The sequence below is a fragment of the Xiphophorus maculatus genome, chromosome 17 (assembly GCF_002775205.1).
Source record: "Xiphophorus maculatus strain JP 163 A chromosome 17, X_maculatus-5.0-male, whole genome shotgun sequence".
NCBI lineage: Eukaryota > Metazoa > Chordata > Actinopteri > Cyprinodontiformes > Poeciliidae > Xiphophorus > Xiphophorus maculatus.
The window spans coordinates 7,667,984-7,685,993 of record NC_036459.1 but is presented as its reverse complement, the minus strand read 5'-3'; the positions used below and the strand labels follow the sequence as shown (position 1 = coordinate 7,685,993).

The window sequence follows — 18,010 nt, the reverse complement described above, 5'->3', positions numbered from 1 at the left end:
TTTATTAATGGTTTTATTATGTTCATGTGTATAATTTTTTGTATTCGTGGTTTTATTTATCAACAGTTTTGGTATCTTTTTATTTATTTATTAATAGTTTTATTATATTCATGTTTTTTATTTATTTATATTTACTCATGGTTTTATTTATCAATGGTTTTGATATCTTTTTATCTTTAGTATTTTTAAATATTTTATTTATTAATGGTTTTGGTATTTTTTTTATTTCTATTTTTATTTATTCATTGTTTTATTATAGTAATGTTTTTTATTTATTTGTATTTGTTAATGGTATTTATTAATTTTTGTAGACTAAAATATTTGCGCATTTGATTTTTATGAAGGGGGGTAGATAAACTACATTACCCAGAAACCCTTGCATGCACGTGATTGGTCCGCTGAAGAATGACGAGCTGTGACGCAACCAGCCGGCGCGCGGGACTTTTCAGCATATGATTCCGACTTTATCGAGGTTTTAAACACTTTTTCTGCTTGCTAATTTATTTTCTTTCACTTATTGAGGTTTCCACAGCGGCTGCTTGTGTTTTCAGCTGAGGCTTTTGGTGTTAACACCCGTTTGAGTCACATTTTATTTGAACACGTCCCCTCTTCTCCTCCAACGTCTGTTTGTACTGTCACCAGCTAAGCTAACCTATGGTTCTCGCTGGATTATTTTTCTGTTTCTTCACCGGTTGAAGCTCAATTATCTCAGGGGTGGCACAGACCGGGATGGCAGGGTTGTTGGAGCACCCGGGTTATGATGGAGAGAAGCTGCGGAGAGTGTCGGAGCAGCTGCCCTGTCGGGAGGTCCAGGCTGGGATGCTGCTGTCACTCATGGGGGAGGTATGCTACATCCAGAAGTGCTAACAAATAACTCTATATGTAGTTTATATTAGTTCCCAAGTGACTACTGGTGGTTATTGCTTAATATTTATGTATGTTTTACTTTGTGCAAAAGTTATCCCCATTTTCTAAAACTGTTTCCATCATGATTAATAAGCTACATGATAATAAAAGCTCAGACTTGACTTTTATTTTCCTCTGATTGTGTTTATCCAGCCGCAGCAGTACTGCTACCCCTCACTTTTCATCTACGGTCATCGAGCATCAGGAAAAAGTCATGTGGTGAACGTTTTAATGAAGGAACTGGAGGTGAGAGTAACACATTCATGGTTAAAGAGACAATTATTTGAATTAAAATAAAAGTTTTCCTGGATTGGTTCTGGCCAGTTATCCTCATAAAAAAACCCGGAAAATTTAAATGATATATTGTGTTTTTGATGTTTATAAGAACTGGAAAATTGCCTTGTAAATACACACACACAAAAAACATGTTCTTTAAAATCCCCTCTGAGTTTGTAATTTAATAATCTCTATTTCAAAGTATAACTTTTAAATTAAAATCTGCTTACAAATATGTTTGATGCAACACAAACTGATCATCTTTTAAGAGCATTCTAGTTTCCTTCTTTTGTCATGGTAACAACACATCTACTCATTGATTAATTGATTGATCTACACTCTAAAGTACAACCAAATATGTTCTTAAATGATGTATTAAAACTTTGCTAAATACAATTCAAATTATTCTGATTTTATCAAATATTTTCTTCAGTTTTTTATCAATTGAGCCCAAAATAAAAAGTGAAAATGTACAACAACCATTTGAAGTTTTGGACCTATGATCCCTTTAAAACATATAAACAAAAAAACCCGGCTTTATTTATTTAAAATAGTTATTGCTTAGTTTATTGTTGATTAAGTAAAAAAAAGAACTTTTTGTTGATTTTAGTTGAAAATGAAATAGTTTTTTTTTTTTTTTTTTTGGCCAACGAAGTTTTGAGGCTACAATTATGACCCACGTGACTAAAAGTTTGAACACCCCTATTAAAAGGAATCCAAATACTTTAATAAAAGGAAATTATTTTTTTATAATGTTTTAACTCTTAAGAACGTTTAAATCTGTACAATAAAGTATGCTTCTGTTCTATGAATCTATTCTTTGCACCTAATCTATATTTTTTAAGAAAAATGTTATTTATTTGTTAAAAAAGATTGTATTTATACCAAATATCAGTAGAAATCTGCAACTCTTATTGTTAGTATGGATCGGAAGTTTATGTCAGTTCTTTAAATTAATAGATTTTTCATCACTGAAGCTGTTAATTGATTAATCTTTGTCCTCCTGCAGCTTCCTCATGTCACTGTCAGCTGTGTGGAATGCGTCTCCGTTGCGCTGCTGTTTGAACAAGTGCTGCTGTCTTTCTTCGGTTGCGACGCTGCATCGCTGCTCCCCCGCAGCCCTTCCATCTCAGACTTCGTTCGCATTTACAAACAGCAAACCTCCGAGTTTCCTAGCAAGCAGACGCGATACATCGTGAGTCTGTTCAGTTTTCTCTTCAATTTCACCCTATTTTGTCTTGTAAATTTTACAGAAAGCAGCTTAATGAAGCCCACAGGAAAAGGCCTCGTGTGATATTTTCATTTTTTCAGGTAACGGAGCAAGCTGAACTTCTGAGAGACGCCAACGTCAATCTTCTTCCCGCTCTCCTCCGCCTTCAGGAGCTGGTGAGCTTTTTATTTATTGCTGGAGGCGCTTCGTTGTTGTCGGGCTGCTCAAATGATGAACAGACCTTCGAAGAGCTTTGTTTGTAATGACTAACCTTGAGCTGAAAGGGATGAGTTATTTCATAGTTATTTCAAGCTGTAAGGAGAGAATGATGGCAGCATCTCGCTGCATTTTAATTAAACTCTCCAACCGTATTTTCTCTTAGAAAAAAAAGTTAATATTCTTCAGTGTAGCTACACAAGTTTAAAGTGATAATTAGGATTTTGACGAGACTTTTCTACTCAATATCACAGATATAAGTTAAATAACTAATAAAAAAACTTCCTCCTGTTAGGGAGGTTTTGCTGCAGGTTTCCCATTGTGGCTTTTCTTTGGCTGCCATTTATTTCTGGGACATCGAATGGAGCCGAAGCATCGTTACAGAAATTTTCCTCACCCAGTTCTTCACATGACAGCCAAATGAAAAAGGTCAAGATAACTGATTCGGTACCAATATGGATGCCTGTTTGAATTATGAAAGTTCATGATTTTTATAGAAACAAACCTGCATCTTCTAGAGATTAAGATTCAAATTCAGGCTTTCTTTTTTTTATGTGAGTTTAGTTTCATTTTCACCTGGAGTTAACTTTTTCAACCTGCAGAGTTTGAGAAATGTTGGTCCATTCTCCTTTGCAGAAATGTTTTAATTTGCCCATTTTTGAGTTTTTTTTCCCTTTTGAACGACATGTTTAAGGCCTAAACTATCTGGGTTGGGTTTAAGTTCAGACTTTGGCTAGTGCCGCTGCATAATTTCTGTTATTGGAAGAACAGAGAGCATTATAGATGTATTTTTATATTGTCCAATTTAAAAAGAAATAAATAAATAGCAGACATGTTGATTTATGAAAAGAAATACTGAAAACCAAACCTTATGTTCCTTCTGTTTTTTTTTTTTTATAATAGTGAATAGTACTATGGTGAAGAGTACCATAGTACTATTTAAAAAAAAATCTTTTTCTTTAATTAATTCTGGTGGCTTATGATGTTTTTCTGAGCAGAGTGAGAGTCCAATCCTTGAGGTACAAAACGTGTTGCTTTTAACATATTGATCCAACATTTATTAAATAATAGAAAATCAAATTATGGAATAATCCATCCAATTTCTGAACAAAGCAGGATATTTCTATCCCAACCAGAAGGTTGTTTTCAACTGTTTTGGCTTTAAAACAACTTAGTTGTAAGTTTTGTTATTTGTTTGTACTAAACTAATTAGCTAACACTAACAGGAGTCTAAGCAGTACTCATATCGCACAGATTGCAGTTTTCTGGCCGATGGACGATCCTTAAAAACCCTGATTTCCATTTTGGCTGATACCGATTTTTACATTTTTTAAATTTAAAAAAAATGTTGTCAGGAAAAAGCAACAGATGTCAGTTTATTCATAAAGCATTTAAAAACAGATATATATTAGCTGCACCACAGTGCTGTGTAGCATTCATAAAACCACAGATAAAAACACAAATTAAAACAGACAGACTCTTACAGAGTTGCTGAGTTGTCAACAGTGGGTGAATTTTAGACCTTTGCAGAGTCAGATCAAATCCATTTCTCATAAATATTGTTTGATTACCCAAAATTAATTAAATCTGGACTGATTTATCGGTGCAGCCTTAATAATTAACTCCTTCTGGATGATCATCACCCAGTTTCAAAAAATTTTCCGGCTCTGTAAACTAGGGCTGGGGGATATGAGGAAAATCTAATATCCTGATATATTTTTTGCTATATTACGATACACGATATATATACTGTATGTAGATATTCTTAAATGAGCTCCAATGTTATTTTAAACTATACTAAACGTTTAAACGTTTGATTTGTAAAATGTTTCTGTCACCTTTTCAGTGTTGATATGTTTGTATCCACGGATACAACTCTTAACTCTAAAGTGCGTTATTGAAGAAAACAACGCATTTATGACGTTTCATTTTTAGGTGGAGGACAACGTCAGTGTCATCCTGCTGAGCGAAATCGTTTGGGACAAGTTCAGACCAAACACCGGCTGCTTCGAGCCTCTGCTGCTCCACTTCCCCGACTACAGTAAAGGTATTCTGTAGTACTTTTGTTGTACTTTATTTAAGCTCCTTATGAATATTGAAACCTAAACTCAAACGATGAATTTAATGTTGATAACAAATGTCGTGACAAATTAGTAGAAGAGTAATTTCCTGTTCAAACCCTTAATATAGCCTAACATAAGTAGATTGATGGATAAAAATCTGAAAAATGAAGCTGCTACTTAATCTGGTTCCTATTGTAACCACAGCAAAACATAGTGGTGGCAGCATCATGATGTGGGAACTCATTTAATCCCAGAAACTGCAGAGGACCGGAGACTGAGATTTATCTTCCATCTTAAACATGCAATCAGATATTATGGGATGGTTTTGATTTGTGTTAGAGTGGCCTAGTCAAAGTTAAGGACTAAATGAAAATGAGAATATGCAACAAAATTTGAAAATCAATGTTTATAAACCATTTTTATCTAATTTATTAACCAATTTGTGTTGATTTATGACCTAAAGTAAAAAAAAGCTTTAAAATGTTAAATAGCTAAAGCAGCATGAGTATTTTTGTAAAGTTATATATTTTATGGAACATTGCAAACAGTGGATGATATGAAGAAACATGATAATTGTTACATTTGGAGGGACTGAATGGTGTAGAAGGAAGATAATAATAATAAAATATTTTATTTGTGTAGCGCTTTTCTAAACACTTAAAACATTTTAAATAATAAATAAAATAAAAGTAAAATAAAAAAGCTGGTTAATCTCGGGTCACATCCAAAATTAGATTAATTAAATTCCATATATTTTCACCTGTTCTGCTCTTCCTAAGTGAACCTAACGAGTCAAACTTCTGCTTCCAGCTGAGCTGCTGCACATCTTATCTGCACACAGACATCCTTCATATTCAGCAGAGTTTTACTCCTCCTACGTCAACATCCTGCTGGGAGTTTTCTACGCCGTCTGCCGGGACCTCAGAGAGCTTCAACACCTGGTGAAGAACACACACCTCACTGGGCTAACTGGTGGGTTTAAACTGGTTTCATTCAACACTAATTATTGTTAATTTGCTCCGTTTCAACCAGGCGGCGCTCAACTTCTCAAAGTTCTGTGAACCAGTCGCAGCGGGGAAAGGTAAAGCTAAAAAATATTGATATTTTAAATTCATCACACATAGGGTGAAATAGTTCAAGAATTTATTTCTTCATCAGACCAACAAAAAAAGATATTTTCAATAAAAATCTCAGTTTCATTTTAATCCTGTCGGGCTTCGGTTGGGGCTCCTTTTGCATAAATTACTGCATCAATGCGGCGTATCATGGAGATTACAGTCAATGTGTGGGATTCATGATTCAGTTTGAATCCCTGTGATGTCCTTCCAAATTCTTTAACTATTTGACAATCCTCTCAAATCTTCCAGACACTTTTTCCTTCCACTAAATTTTCTGAGTGAAGCGTTGATACAAATCTCTTCAGTCAGCAGTCTTCCCCATGATTGAGCCTGACTGAAACCTTTTAGAGCACACGTCTCAAACTCAAGGCCCATGGGCCAAATCTGGCCCGCCATAAAGTTTTATGTTGTCCAGAGGGAGAAATCTGACTTTTTCTCAGAATTTACCAGAATTGTTCTCATTTTAATCTTATAAAATCAAAAGGCAAACTTCTGGGTGGGAAAAAAAAGTCGAAATTATGAGAAAAAAAAAATCTGAATTCTGGCAGAGAAATTATGACTCAGAATTTTCTCAGTCAAAATTCTGTGAAACAAAAGTCAGATTTCAAACTAACTGAGTTCTGGAGAAAAATAAAAATTCTGGGGGGAGAAATTTTGACCTAGAAATTTCTCAGAATTCTCTCAGCCGAAATTCTGAGGGGAGAAAAAAAAAATCAAAATTCTGAGAAATAATGTCAAATTTTTGGGGAAAAGCAGAATTCTATCGTTTTTCTCGGGATTCTGACTTTTGATCTCAGAAGATTAAAGCCAGATTTCTTTTTTTAAGTTTCTATAGTCTTCCGTAGTTTTCATATATATTCTGCCAACTTACATAGATGGAAATGACGTTCAGTGTTATTTAACTTTAAGAAGTTCTCATCGAGTGCAGAGGCGTCTTTTTATCCAAATTTTAGAGGTTTGTTGATGGGATTTATCAACACATTTTACCATAACTGGCACTTTTGAGGACATTCATAATCTTGATACGGCCCAAAATTAAAATAAGTTTTGATCAGTTTTGAGTTAATTAGCTTGTCAGGGTGAAAGCAGGCGTTTACAATATTTAAATTTTCTGAGGTGTAGCTGCATAATTTTACGGGATGAGTTCAGTTTGCCCAAGCAGAAATGAATCTTTACTATAAATGAATCTGTTTCGGTTTTTTGTTTAGTAAAAGAGACGGAAACACACAAGCTGTGGAAAAACATCGAGCCTCATTTGAAGAAAGCCATGCAGACAGTTTACCTTCGAGAGGTTTCCAGGTCTTAACTTTCTTCTGGATTTGCTCTTCATATTGCCTCTGATCTCCTTAAGTAAATGATCTCTGATGTTCTCTCTTTTAGTCTTCAGTGGGAGCAAATGGATGAACACGAGACCGGAGCCCTGAGAGGTGCCAACACACAGAAAACATTTATTTATTACACAGATTATAAATGAAGGTGAATAGAAGGTGTGATGACTGATTGGATCCGTTTCCTGATTTCGAAGGTTTATCAGCTCACACTCATGTTGAGCTCCCATATTACTCCAAGTTCCTGCTAATCGCCGCCTATCTGGCCTCCTACAACCCCGCCCGCACAGATAAACGCTTCTTCGTGAAGGTATTTTCATTTTACGAATTAAGAATCACAGTAAAGTGTCTTGTTTTCACTTCATGACTTGTTTTGTCTTTGTTTTCTCCCTGCAGCATCACGGAAAAATAAAGAAAACAAACTTCTTGAAGAAGAATGAAAAGGTGATCACCCTTCCCTTGACTCCCTGGTTTTTATTCACAGCTGGACTGGTTTGAATAAAAAAAAAACACAGACATCTTTGTGTTTATAGGTGACTTTTCTTTATCTGAGCTAAGAACAATCACGTGGTGTACCCCAAGGTTCAATCCTGGGACCCATCTTATTTAATATCTACACATATGAAGACTAATTGGACTAAAGGTCTGGATCAGACTCTTGCTTAACTAGCTTGAATCTTACCTAAAGAAGACGGAGTTGTTTATGTTTATAGGTGACTCTTTTTGAGTTAAGAAAAATCACATGTGGGGTACCCCAAGGCTCAAACCTGGGACCCTTTTTATTTAATATCTGCATTCTTGAATATGACCAGACTCTTACTTAGCTGGTTTGAATCTTACCTAAAAAACAAGGAATAATTTATGTCTACGGGTTATTATTATTTTAATCTGAGCTGAGGAAAATCACATGTGGGGTACCTCAAGGCTCAATCCTCGGACTCCTCTGATGTAATATCTATGTGCTTGAAGACTAATTGGACCAGACAGCTGAGTCAGTCAGCTGAATTCAGCACTTAATTGGTTTGAATCTTACCTGAAAAACAAGGACTTATTTGTGTGTATAGGTGACTTTATTTTTAATCAGCTCAGATAGTTTCTGTTTTGTACTCTTCTAATCCTGAATAAATGTCCAGAAAACTGCAAAAAAAACCAAACAAACAAACAAACAAACACAAAGCTGTACCACTGATTTCCTTTAAATCAAGACTAAAAGCCCATTTGTGTAGAGTTTCTTTAATGGGTCGTTCCAGTCTGGATTCATTACTTCTCTTTACTTTGCCACTATACAGTAATGTGTTTCATGTAAAGCACTTTGATCTCCCTTGTTGCTGAAATACGTTGCACAATCAAAGAGACTTCCTGTCTTCCAGACCAGTAACCACCTTCTGGGGCCGAAGCCTTTCCCTCTGGACCGCTTGCTGGCCATTTTCTACAGCGTGGTGGACAGCCGGGTCGCTCCGACCGCCAGCATCTTCTCCCAGGTCAGAACCCGGCAGGCGGCCATGTTTCTGTGATCATCACCATCATCAGCAGATTTTATATCTGGATTTGATTCATATCAGGACCTCTAAATGTTTCAGAGGTTTGGATAAATGTGGAGGAAGAGAAGAAAGTTCTGTTTGTAATTTAACACTTTTATTTATTTAACGTTTTTATTCCTCGTCCTGTTGTCTGAAATTAGAATCAGTCGTTTTATTTAATCTGTCAGTGAACCAGACATGTTTTAGTCCAACACCCATCCATCCGTTTGTTCATCCATCCATCTATTTTCATCATCTGTCTTTCTCTGTGAAACTTGCTATTTTAATTTTTAACTCTTAACTCCAAACTGGGATTTGAACCTTGAATAAAAGGTACGAATCTTGTACTTAGTGATTTTCCTAGAATAAACCGTTTTTATGGAAACTTGTGGTCAAACTGGAGCCGCCGATAAAAATAAATGTTTCTGTTCAGATCTCGTCTCTGGTGACGCTGCAGCTGCTGACTCTGGTCAGTCACGACGACCAGCTCGATTCTCCAAAGTACAAATGCGCCGTTTCCCTGGACTTCATCTCTGCCATCTCCAGGTGAGTGTGTGTGTGTGTGTGTGTGTGTGTGTGTGTGTGTGTGTGTGTGTGTGTGTGTGTGTGTGTGTGTGTGTGTGTGTGTGTGTGTGCGTGTGTGTGTGTGTGTGTGCTCCTCTGCTGTCACACCCGCAGCTCTGAGTTATTCAGAGGAACTGACCTTTATGGAGTTTGACAGAGAGCACGCTCACTGTGGTTTGTTTTCCAGGACAGTGAACTTTGATATTGTGAAGTATCTGTATGATTTCCTGTGAGGCTGCGGCGCGTGAAGGAGAGACGACACGCAGTGACAGTAAGATAAAGAGATTTATTTCTGAAGACGAGTGTTTGGCTGACTCTGCTGTTGGCTGGAAATGCTCTGAACGTTTCGCTGCCACCTTGTGGCTAATCGGTGACCTCAATGTTAAGTTTAATTTGTGCAAAATAAATAAACATAATGCTGCAGTAGTTTTAACTCACTTTCTCTTTAAGTGTTGCCTTTTCTATCAGAGGAAAAATATTCAGTATTTATTTATTCATGAGATGAAAAGCTCAGAAACATTTAGTTTCAAAAATGCAAATGAAGATGACTTCGCCTTTCCTGACGTAAAGTAATTCTGGCAACATCCAGGATGACCTTTGCCCTTCCTCCCAGGCATAAATGCACCTCTTTGCTTTGTAGTTTCACCCGTTTTTATTTTTATTTTGTCCTGACCTGACCTTGGATTCATTGATGCACATTTTACTCAAGTCCTTTTGAACTGAACAAAGCAACGTGTGCTTTTTTTGTTTACACCACCTCTGCAATTTGAGTTGTCTACATTTTTTTCTTCTTCTGCATTTCTTGTTAATATAAGATGAGGAAAATAAACATCCAGTCTGCTTTGCCTCAGTTGATAATTTAGTGCAAAATCTACAAAACTTGTATTTTAATCTCGTCCTCATTTTGTCATTAACAACAATCTTTCACTGTATTTGAGTTTTGTTTGCATTTTTTCCATTTTCAACTTTAATTTTTTCTCATTTGTGTTACATGCATGTTCTGCTTAGCATGTTTTAAACATGTGCAAATTGGTAGATAAAAAGCAAGTTCAAAAGAAAGTGCAGTATATTTATTTATAGACACTTTTCCTTCAAGTAAATGTCTCAAATACTTGTGGGTCAGATATTTGTTTATATGACAGAAAAATGCTGAAACATTTAATCTGATACATCAAAATAACTAAAAAATTTACTCATTTTCTTGCTTTAAACAATAAAAATTAAAACTGCATTCATAATTGGACACATTTCATTTAGTTAAGACAGAAATGTACTTCTTATCAGGTTTTTATTGGGATTTGTTTCAGTGTATAAATAGAGAAAAGCTGAAATTAAACACTGTGCAGTGAAGGCACCAGATGAGTACAGCTGACAACAGAACCAGGATATTCTATATTATTAAGCCAAACACGTCAGTCAATAAAACACCCAAAGACACTTCAAAACAACAAAACCTGCTACTAAATTTGGCTTTTAAACACAGAAAAAATAGAAAATGTCTATTCTGGACTAAATCTCTTAAGGTTCCTGTTTTCCAGCTAATCATATTCACGTTAAACAGTCGTACTTTCTCCTGTAGACTCGACTAATTTAACCTTATGAGGGACATCGATACAGAAAATAAAAACAGATCCGTGGAGCTCAGCTCAGGATTGACTTTCTTACAGATCATCCTTCGTAACCGGAGTGAATCAGCCCGTTTTTAAAGTGCATAAATGTCGCTCATTTGGAGATTAAACTCATAAAACGTCTGTTTTCAGAGGTACGGCCTCACGTTACGTTGGAGTCAAACCAAACAGAAAATCTCACTTTTAAATATAAAAGAGTTTTTTTTCCAAAGAGGCGGCGTTGTGAATGAGGGTGAGGCAGCTAAACGCTGTGCCTCCTGCTGTGGATCATCGCCATGATGTGACGAAGGTCCAAACTCTTCATCATCACCTCCATGAAGTCTTCGTCACTGCGAGCGCCTTCCACGAACTCCTCCAAAGACAGCTCACCTGTTCAGAGACAATATTATTGCTTTAAAATATTCGTTTTCTGATTCAGAACTGGACTGTTAAATCATCATGGCAACAAGAAAATAACAATTAAAGTGATTTAATTGAACCTGCAGTGTAGAAGAAACACAAATTATTTATTAAAAATTACAGATATGTTCATAAACCGTAAACAAAAATGATATTATTTTATTTTCCGACGTTAAATAGAACAGAACTCTTGCTTTTCTTGCGTTAATTATGATTATGAAAATTATATCCATTTGCTAAAAGCCAAACAAATGAGTGTAAAGTATTTTATTTTAGAAAGTATTTTCTACTACAAATACAATTTAGAAATTAAAGTGGATGTACTTTCTTTCTGTCCACGGAAGCAGCATACTAAAAGATACAAGAAAATCCAAAGCACCAAACTCAAAAACAACTATTTAAGCATTAATCTTGTATTTTATATTAAGTTTTAAAGTTGTATGCTTAAAATTGACATGTTTTCTCTTTTTTAAAGATAGATTATAACATTGAACTTGCTACAAATAAATAAAAATATTGTTTAAGGACAGAATTTTGTTAAAAATGTTTGTTTTTATTAGTTTTATGGAATATTTTAGTGTAAATATGGTATTTTTATTAAGTGTAACACAAATAAAGGCTTGAAAACATAAGTTTGTGTTGTATTAATTTATATAATGTGTCAATCCTGAAATAAATTAACTTTTCAACAATATTCAAATTTAATAAATGTGACTACGTTAGAGTTGAGGAAAATGACTGATTCCTTTGAAAGAGTCGGAAAGAAGTCGCATTGCAGTTGCCCGACACAGGAAATGAGCTGAAAGTATCGTCTTATTCCAGTAAACCGTGTTTATCAGTGGAGTAAAGTCAGAATCAGTGAACCCAGACGATGCGTCTCCTCATCTTTTCCCAGGTACAGTAAATACAAGCTTTATTATTAATCATTAAAAACACCAGTAAAGTGTCATTTCTAAATGAGGATTTCTATATATTGGCTTCACTGTAGTTGAGGTGAACTGGTTTGTGTCTGTATTTACATATTTCCGTAACAGTGAAATATGTCGAATTTGACGTAGTGAACGCCGATGTATGTCTGTATTTACTTAACTGCAGCTGATCAGTTATAACATTTTTGATGTCATGAATAGTATGAATTTTAATGGATGTAGTTACAATGTTTTAGTTGGTTTAAAGACATTTAAAATATGATTTCTGTTGCCATTTGTTAATCCAACATGTTCTTATTCTTATTGGAGCATCATCTCAGATGTGGAAGGAAGACCCAGAAATGTGAGAGATTCTTGAACCTGTTCACTTCAATGCTCAATCACAAGAAGAGATTAATAACGCTTTGATCCATTAAAGACATATTCTGTCATTTCTGTCCAGTCTGATCAGCCAAACGTAGATTGAAGAAACTGAAACTTGACAGGAAAGGGAATCCTAAAGAGCGTCCATCCTAACATCCAAGTCATCAACCAAGACTCCATTGGCAGAGTTGAGACCCGGACGTATATTCTGCCCGAAATCTCCAATAACAAAAAGTGGTAAACATTTGCGTTACTTTGCTGAATCGAAACTGGACGAGAAACCAGCCAACACCATTATCCTCCCTCCACCAAACTTTACACTTGGCACGATGCAGTCAGATAAGTACCGTTCTCATGGCAACCGCCAAAACCAGACTCGTCCATCAGATTCTCAGATGGAGACGTGCGATATGTCACTTGAGAGAACGCGTCTCCACTGCTCTAGAGTCCAGTGGCAGCGTGATTTACACCACTGCATCCAATGCTCAGCATTGCACTTGGTTATGTCTGGTTGGATGCAGCTGGTCACCATGGAAACCCATTCCATGAAGCTCTCTGTTCCTGAGCTATTCTGAAGGCCACATGGAGTTTGGAGGTCTGTAGTGATTGACTCTGCAGAACGTTGGTGACCTCTTCGCTCTGTGCACTTCAGCATCCGCTGACCCCACTCTGTCAGTTTACATGACCTACCGCTTGGTGGCTGCGGTGCCGTCGTTCCCAAGCACTTCCATTTTCTCATAATACAGCTGACAGTTGACTGGAGTATTTGGTTGCGAGGAATTTTCACGACTGGATTTGTTGCACATCCTATCACAGTTCCATGCTGGAATTCACTGAACTCCTGAGAGCAACCTATTCTTTCACAAATGTTTGTAAAAACAGTCTGCATGCCTCAGTGTTTCATTTTATACACCTGTGGCCATGGAACATCTGATTACGGTAATTTCGATTGGTGAGCCAACACTTTTGGCAATATAATGTAGTTGGCTTTAGGGTAGGGTGACCATATTTTCAGTTGGGAAATCCAGGACACCTTGGAGGGGGGGGGTTGAAAGCGGGGAAACTCTTTTGTAAATCGTCGGTAAACATACATTTGCGCTTTGGCATGTTGTTGGCGTACTGACAGCCACGCTATCTATCTTCTGATTAAGAACAGGGCTGCCCGCACTGACGCGGCTCAGGGATTACGTCACACGCAGCGCAGTGCCCTAGTGCCTGTAAATTTAATGGTCCAATGAAGGTAATTTAAAAAACAGGACATTTCCTCACTTTCTAAAAAAAACCCGGAATGCCCGGGACAGGACGTGAAATACGGACATGTCCCGGGAAATACGGACGTTTGGTCACCCTACTTTAGGGTGAAATTTCAGGATGAAACTAAAATCCACTTAATATGACCTTCTCTGTATATGTCAGAGTTCGTGACTTTTTTCTTAACCTCAGACTGGATTTAAAGTGGGATTTGGACACCGAACGTCATCCGCCCAATCTGGACTCACCATCTCCGTTGATGTCAATCCTATCAAAGACTTTGTTGGTGAATTCCTCTGCGGCTGTTTCCTGACTGTCGTTTCCATTGATCGCCCGGATTGCCTGGAAGGAGAGGGGTTAAAATCAACACGCCGTCGCACTTGTTGGGGGAAGTTTCAGGAAAATGGTGGTTGTTTATCTACCCTGATGATGTTCAGGAGTTCGTAGCGGTCAATGCAGCCGTTTCCGTCGACGTCATAGAGTTTGAAGTACCAGCGAAGCTTGTGCTCCATCTTTCCCCGCATCACCAGACTCAGAGCCGCCACATACTCCATGAAATCTATGTAGCCATCCTGCAGAGATGATCAATGTGCCAGATTATAATCCATAACTATACCTACTTGGGATTTAATGAGAGAATGAACACCCTGTCTTCCTGCTGCATCACTGATCCTTTGCCAAGACAGATTATCTACTGGACTGTCTGTGTCGCATCAATCTCAGCATCAAAGCATCGTCTCGGGGATAATCTCTTTGTTCAATCAAGCGCACAGATTACAGCGGCCTTTTGTTGGCTCAAGGAGGGAGTAAATATAGCCGCTGCAACAAATCCTGTGACGACCCCGTCAGTTGCACGAAGATGCTCCTAATTAAACTGATTTGAGAGGAAAAATTGGGCCGAAAGTTTGTAGCTGGGAGGTTGATTAACGGCCTGCTGCGTTTGAGGGGACATAAATTAGGATTAGCATGTCTTCTGGTTGAACTGTTGCATAAATTTAACCAAGCATCACAACGAGATGCTTTAAAGTCCCGAACAGGAAGTATGCCAGCTACTTTTTAAAAAATATAAACTAAGCGGATAAACTGAATCCTAAAGAATCTTAAATAATTTAGTTTTATTTGACTTTTGGGTTGTTTATAGTCTCTAAAAGGGTTTCTGCTGCTGCTACATTAATATAAACACTTACATTTATTCTGAAATTGCTGCCAATCTCTATTGTAAAATGAAAACAAAGATCCAAAATATGCCATTTATAGAATATTTGTCAAATAAAACACTATTTAGTAAATATGTTAAGATGAACAGTCATTTCAATTTGTAATTTTAAAGCATGAGATAAAAAGATTTGTTTCGTGGTATCTATGGAGATTTCATTTTTAGCTTTATCAACAGTTAACCTTTCTGAAAAATAACATCTTGACAATTAAACTGAAAAAATTCAAAATTTAAGAGAAACATTTTGGGTGCAGTTTCACAGAGCCAACCCAAAGTTTTATGAGGCCCTAAGCTGAATTATTTTGGGGCCCCCCGTTACATCTAACGTTCCTGACCTCACGTAAGTGTTCTCCATATAAACTGTGAGCCAATATTTAAATTTTACAAATTAACAATAAAAGAAACAGCATGTGCCCAATTAGCTAAAACAACTTTCCATCTATGAGGTTTTGCCCCTCTCATGTGTTAAACTAGAGCTTTTGGTTAGATTTTCTTCCCAGCAGGGGGCCCTAAGCAGTTGCAATGCTCCCTTTTGCCCTCCAGTTTTACCAACTTTCTAAAATTAAACAGCGGTGGTGTCCAGAGTTGAATGTTTTTCTGAATCAATACATCTGAATAAAACAACCAAAATTTGTCTCAGGAGCCAATACAGCTGAGCAGTAACACAAACTTCACCATCGACTCTAGAAAACTGCAACTGCACACCCCTGGATTAGATCATCTAAGAGTTTTAACACATTTACCTTATATTTTATTATTTATTTAAATCGCATGCGTCAAACTCAAGACCAAATCTAGAAAATCTAGAAATAGATATTTGAGATTAATGTGCTTAAATATTATTTTATGAATCAACTCTGCGGTTTTATTTGTATTGTGCCAAATAACATTAATATGAAAACATGTTTAATATTTAATGTCATCAAATGCAGACAACTGTCAATTAATATTTTAACAAGTTAACTGCTAGTTATATTAATAATTTATGCCACAATCGGCCCTTTGAGGAAATTCTTGATATTGAAAGTTTGAGCTTTTAACAGCTACTTACATAAATTTCTAATTTTATTTTAAAAATATGCATTTTTTAAATGGTTACATCAAAAAGTATGCAAGTTTCGTTTCTACTTTATCAAAAAATAACATGGGAAATTCTGATCTTAATTTCTAAAACAATAAATAAGAAAAGGCATTCTTTAAATAATTACATAACATAGTTTGTAATTTGTTTATAATTTGTTCAAAAACAAAACATGGAAAATATTGCACCTAAAATTAATTATGGCTTGTTTAAATTTTTAGAGACCCAATATAAAAAAACAAGTAAAGAAAATATTTCTTTTTAAATCTATGCATTTATAATCTGTTTAAAAAGATGAGATTGTCACAGATTGTCAGAAGCTACTTTAATCTACTAATTAATTTTTTGTTTTCTGGGATGAAAAGGTTAACATTACATTAATATCGCCTTCCCAAAATAATGACCTCAGTCATTTTTTTGCCTTAAATAATTTTTGCAAATCAATTTAGTTCATTATTTTAGAAAGATGACAATATTTAAGATACATTTTATTATCATTTTTATTATATTTGACTGGGTAAAACCCCACTGGGCTCCAGATCTCATTTCCAAGCAGCAGAAATTTGCAACACACAACAACCTTGTTACACAAAAATAATTAAAAGTAAGCAAATTAATCTCGTTGTCATAAATAAGAACTTGTTCTTAATAATTTACCTGGTTAAATAAGTAGCTAAAAACGTTTTGCTCCATTTTTCACCCACCTTGTTCATGTCAAACGTCCGGAACATCTGCTCTATGTAGGCGTTGGCCTCTGGGTCCAACCCCTTCAGCCCGAAGAACTGCTTGAACTCGTGCAGAGTGAGCTGGCCGGACGGACACTCCGTCATGAACTTCTTGTACCACAGGTGCATCTCCACAGCCTGCAGGTCGTCCACGGTGCATCCGTTTGAGTTGCCCATGTCTCTAACAGCTGCCGGTCCAAACTGCACAAACCAATTGTTCTACTGTGAAGCAGACCGTATCCCTGCTCAGTCACTCAACTCTTGGACCTTTGGCACTTGGCAAGGGCCTTTTGTAGTACACCACACCTCCACACCCCCTGGATGTTCTCCTTGGCTCTAATCTCTGGCGTTAATCCAGGAAAACATGCAGTTGATCAGTTTAATCCCTCCATTTAAAGGGCAGGTTGGCCGTCCCACCTTTGCCAGGGATGTGCTGACACGCATGGTGCAGGTTTCATCCCTCGTGTGCCGAGACAGGACGCCCAACAGGCAACATGGCGGCTGAGGCGCGTTGTTCTTTATGTGGACGGGATTATCAGCAGTGCAGCTTTTTTCCCCCAAAAACTTTTTTTATTTTATGCCAGGGAAATGAGACAAAAGAAGCATCACAATAATTCAGGCATGGTGCAAGAGACAAGCAAAAATAATAAGTATGAGCAAAAATTTTTAAAATGAGACGCAATGGAGTGAATAAACAAACCTACCACCTTGTAAAAAAAGGGAAAAATATATATATAAAAGTAGAATTAAAAAGAAAAAAAGATGATACAGACATTTTACTAAAAAAATATTTAGATAGTTTATAAGAACATTTTTTCTAAATATATTTTATTTTTAAATAATTTATTACACCTTATTACATGAATTATATACTGAAAATTTATAAAATAGAAACATTTATTTTTTGTAAGTATATTTTATATATATAAACAAAAATATACAAATTATCCTATAAAATTCTCATTATTTCAACTTTACAGTGTAAAAGCACAACTGCAAAAAAAATGTTTTTTTAATATAACTGAAATAACTGAACTAACAGAAGGAATAAACTAGGATAAGAGAAAAATAATGACAATAAGACATCAAAACAAGGAAATAACAGAAGCAAAAGTTCATAATGACTATAGGAATTGCAACAACCAGCCTTTAAGCAGGGCGATTATTTTTGTAATCGATTGTTCTGACGATTAATCGATTAATCACATAAAAAGTTG

The 18,010-nt window shown here is 36.2% G+C and overlaps 2 protein-coding genes across 3 annotated transcripts; one reads left to right on the top strand and one right to left on the bottom strand.

Moving 5' to 3' along the window:
- Positions 1-308: 308 nt before the first annotated feature.
- orc5 (origin recognition complex subunit 5) lies at positions 309-9,621 on the top strand. 2 transcript variants are annotated; one of them, XM_023349732.1, is made up of 15 exons: positions 309-472; positions 699-843; positions 1,060-1,152; positions 2,192-2,377; positions 2,494-2,568; positions 4,544-4,655; positions 5,482-5,612; positions 5,704-5,752; positions 6,998-7,088; positions 7,170-7,216; positions 7,315-7,427; positions 7,514-7,561; positions 8,488-8,598; positions 9,071-9,183; positions 9,389-9,621. In XM_023349732.1, exons 1-15 carry the CDS (start codon positions 453-455, stop codon positions 9,432-9,434), a joined length of 1,380 nt encoding a protein of 459 aa, XP_023205500.1. In that variant the 5' UTR covers positions 309-452; the 3' UTR covers positions 9,435-9,621. The 2 variants fall into 2 exon arrangements, with proteins under 2 accessions (XP_023205500.1, XP_005806947.1); XM_005806890.3 differs by having other exon boundaries at positions 309-843.
- Positions 9,622-9,803: 182 nt separating this feature from the next.
- On the bottom strand, positions 9,804-17,079 carry guca1a (guanylate cyclase activator 1A). The gene is made up of 4 exons (XM_005806889.2): positions 16,773-17,079; positions 14,194-14,343; positions 14,020-14,113; positions 9,804-11,198 (listed from the first exon to the last, which is right to left on the bottom strand). The coding sequence occupies exons 1-4, from the start codon at positions 16,968-16,970 to the stop codon at positions 11,071-11,073; spliced, it is 570 nt and encodes a 189-aa protein (XP_005806946.1). The 5' UTR covers positions 16,971-17,079; the 3' UTR covers positions 9,804-11,070.
- Between the last annotated feature and the right edge of the window lie 931 nt (positions 17,080-18,010).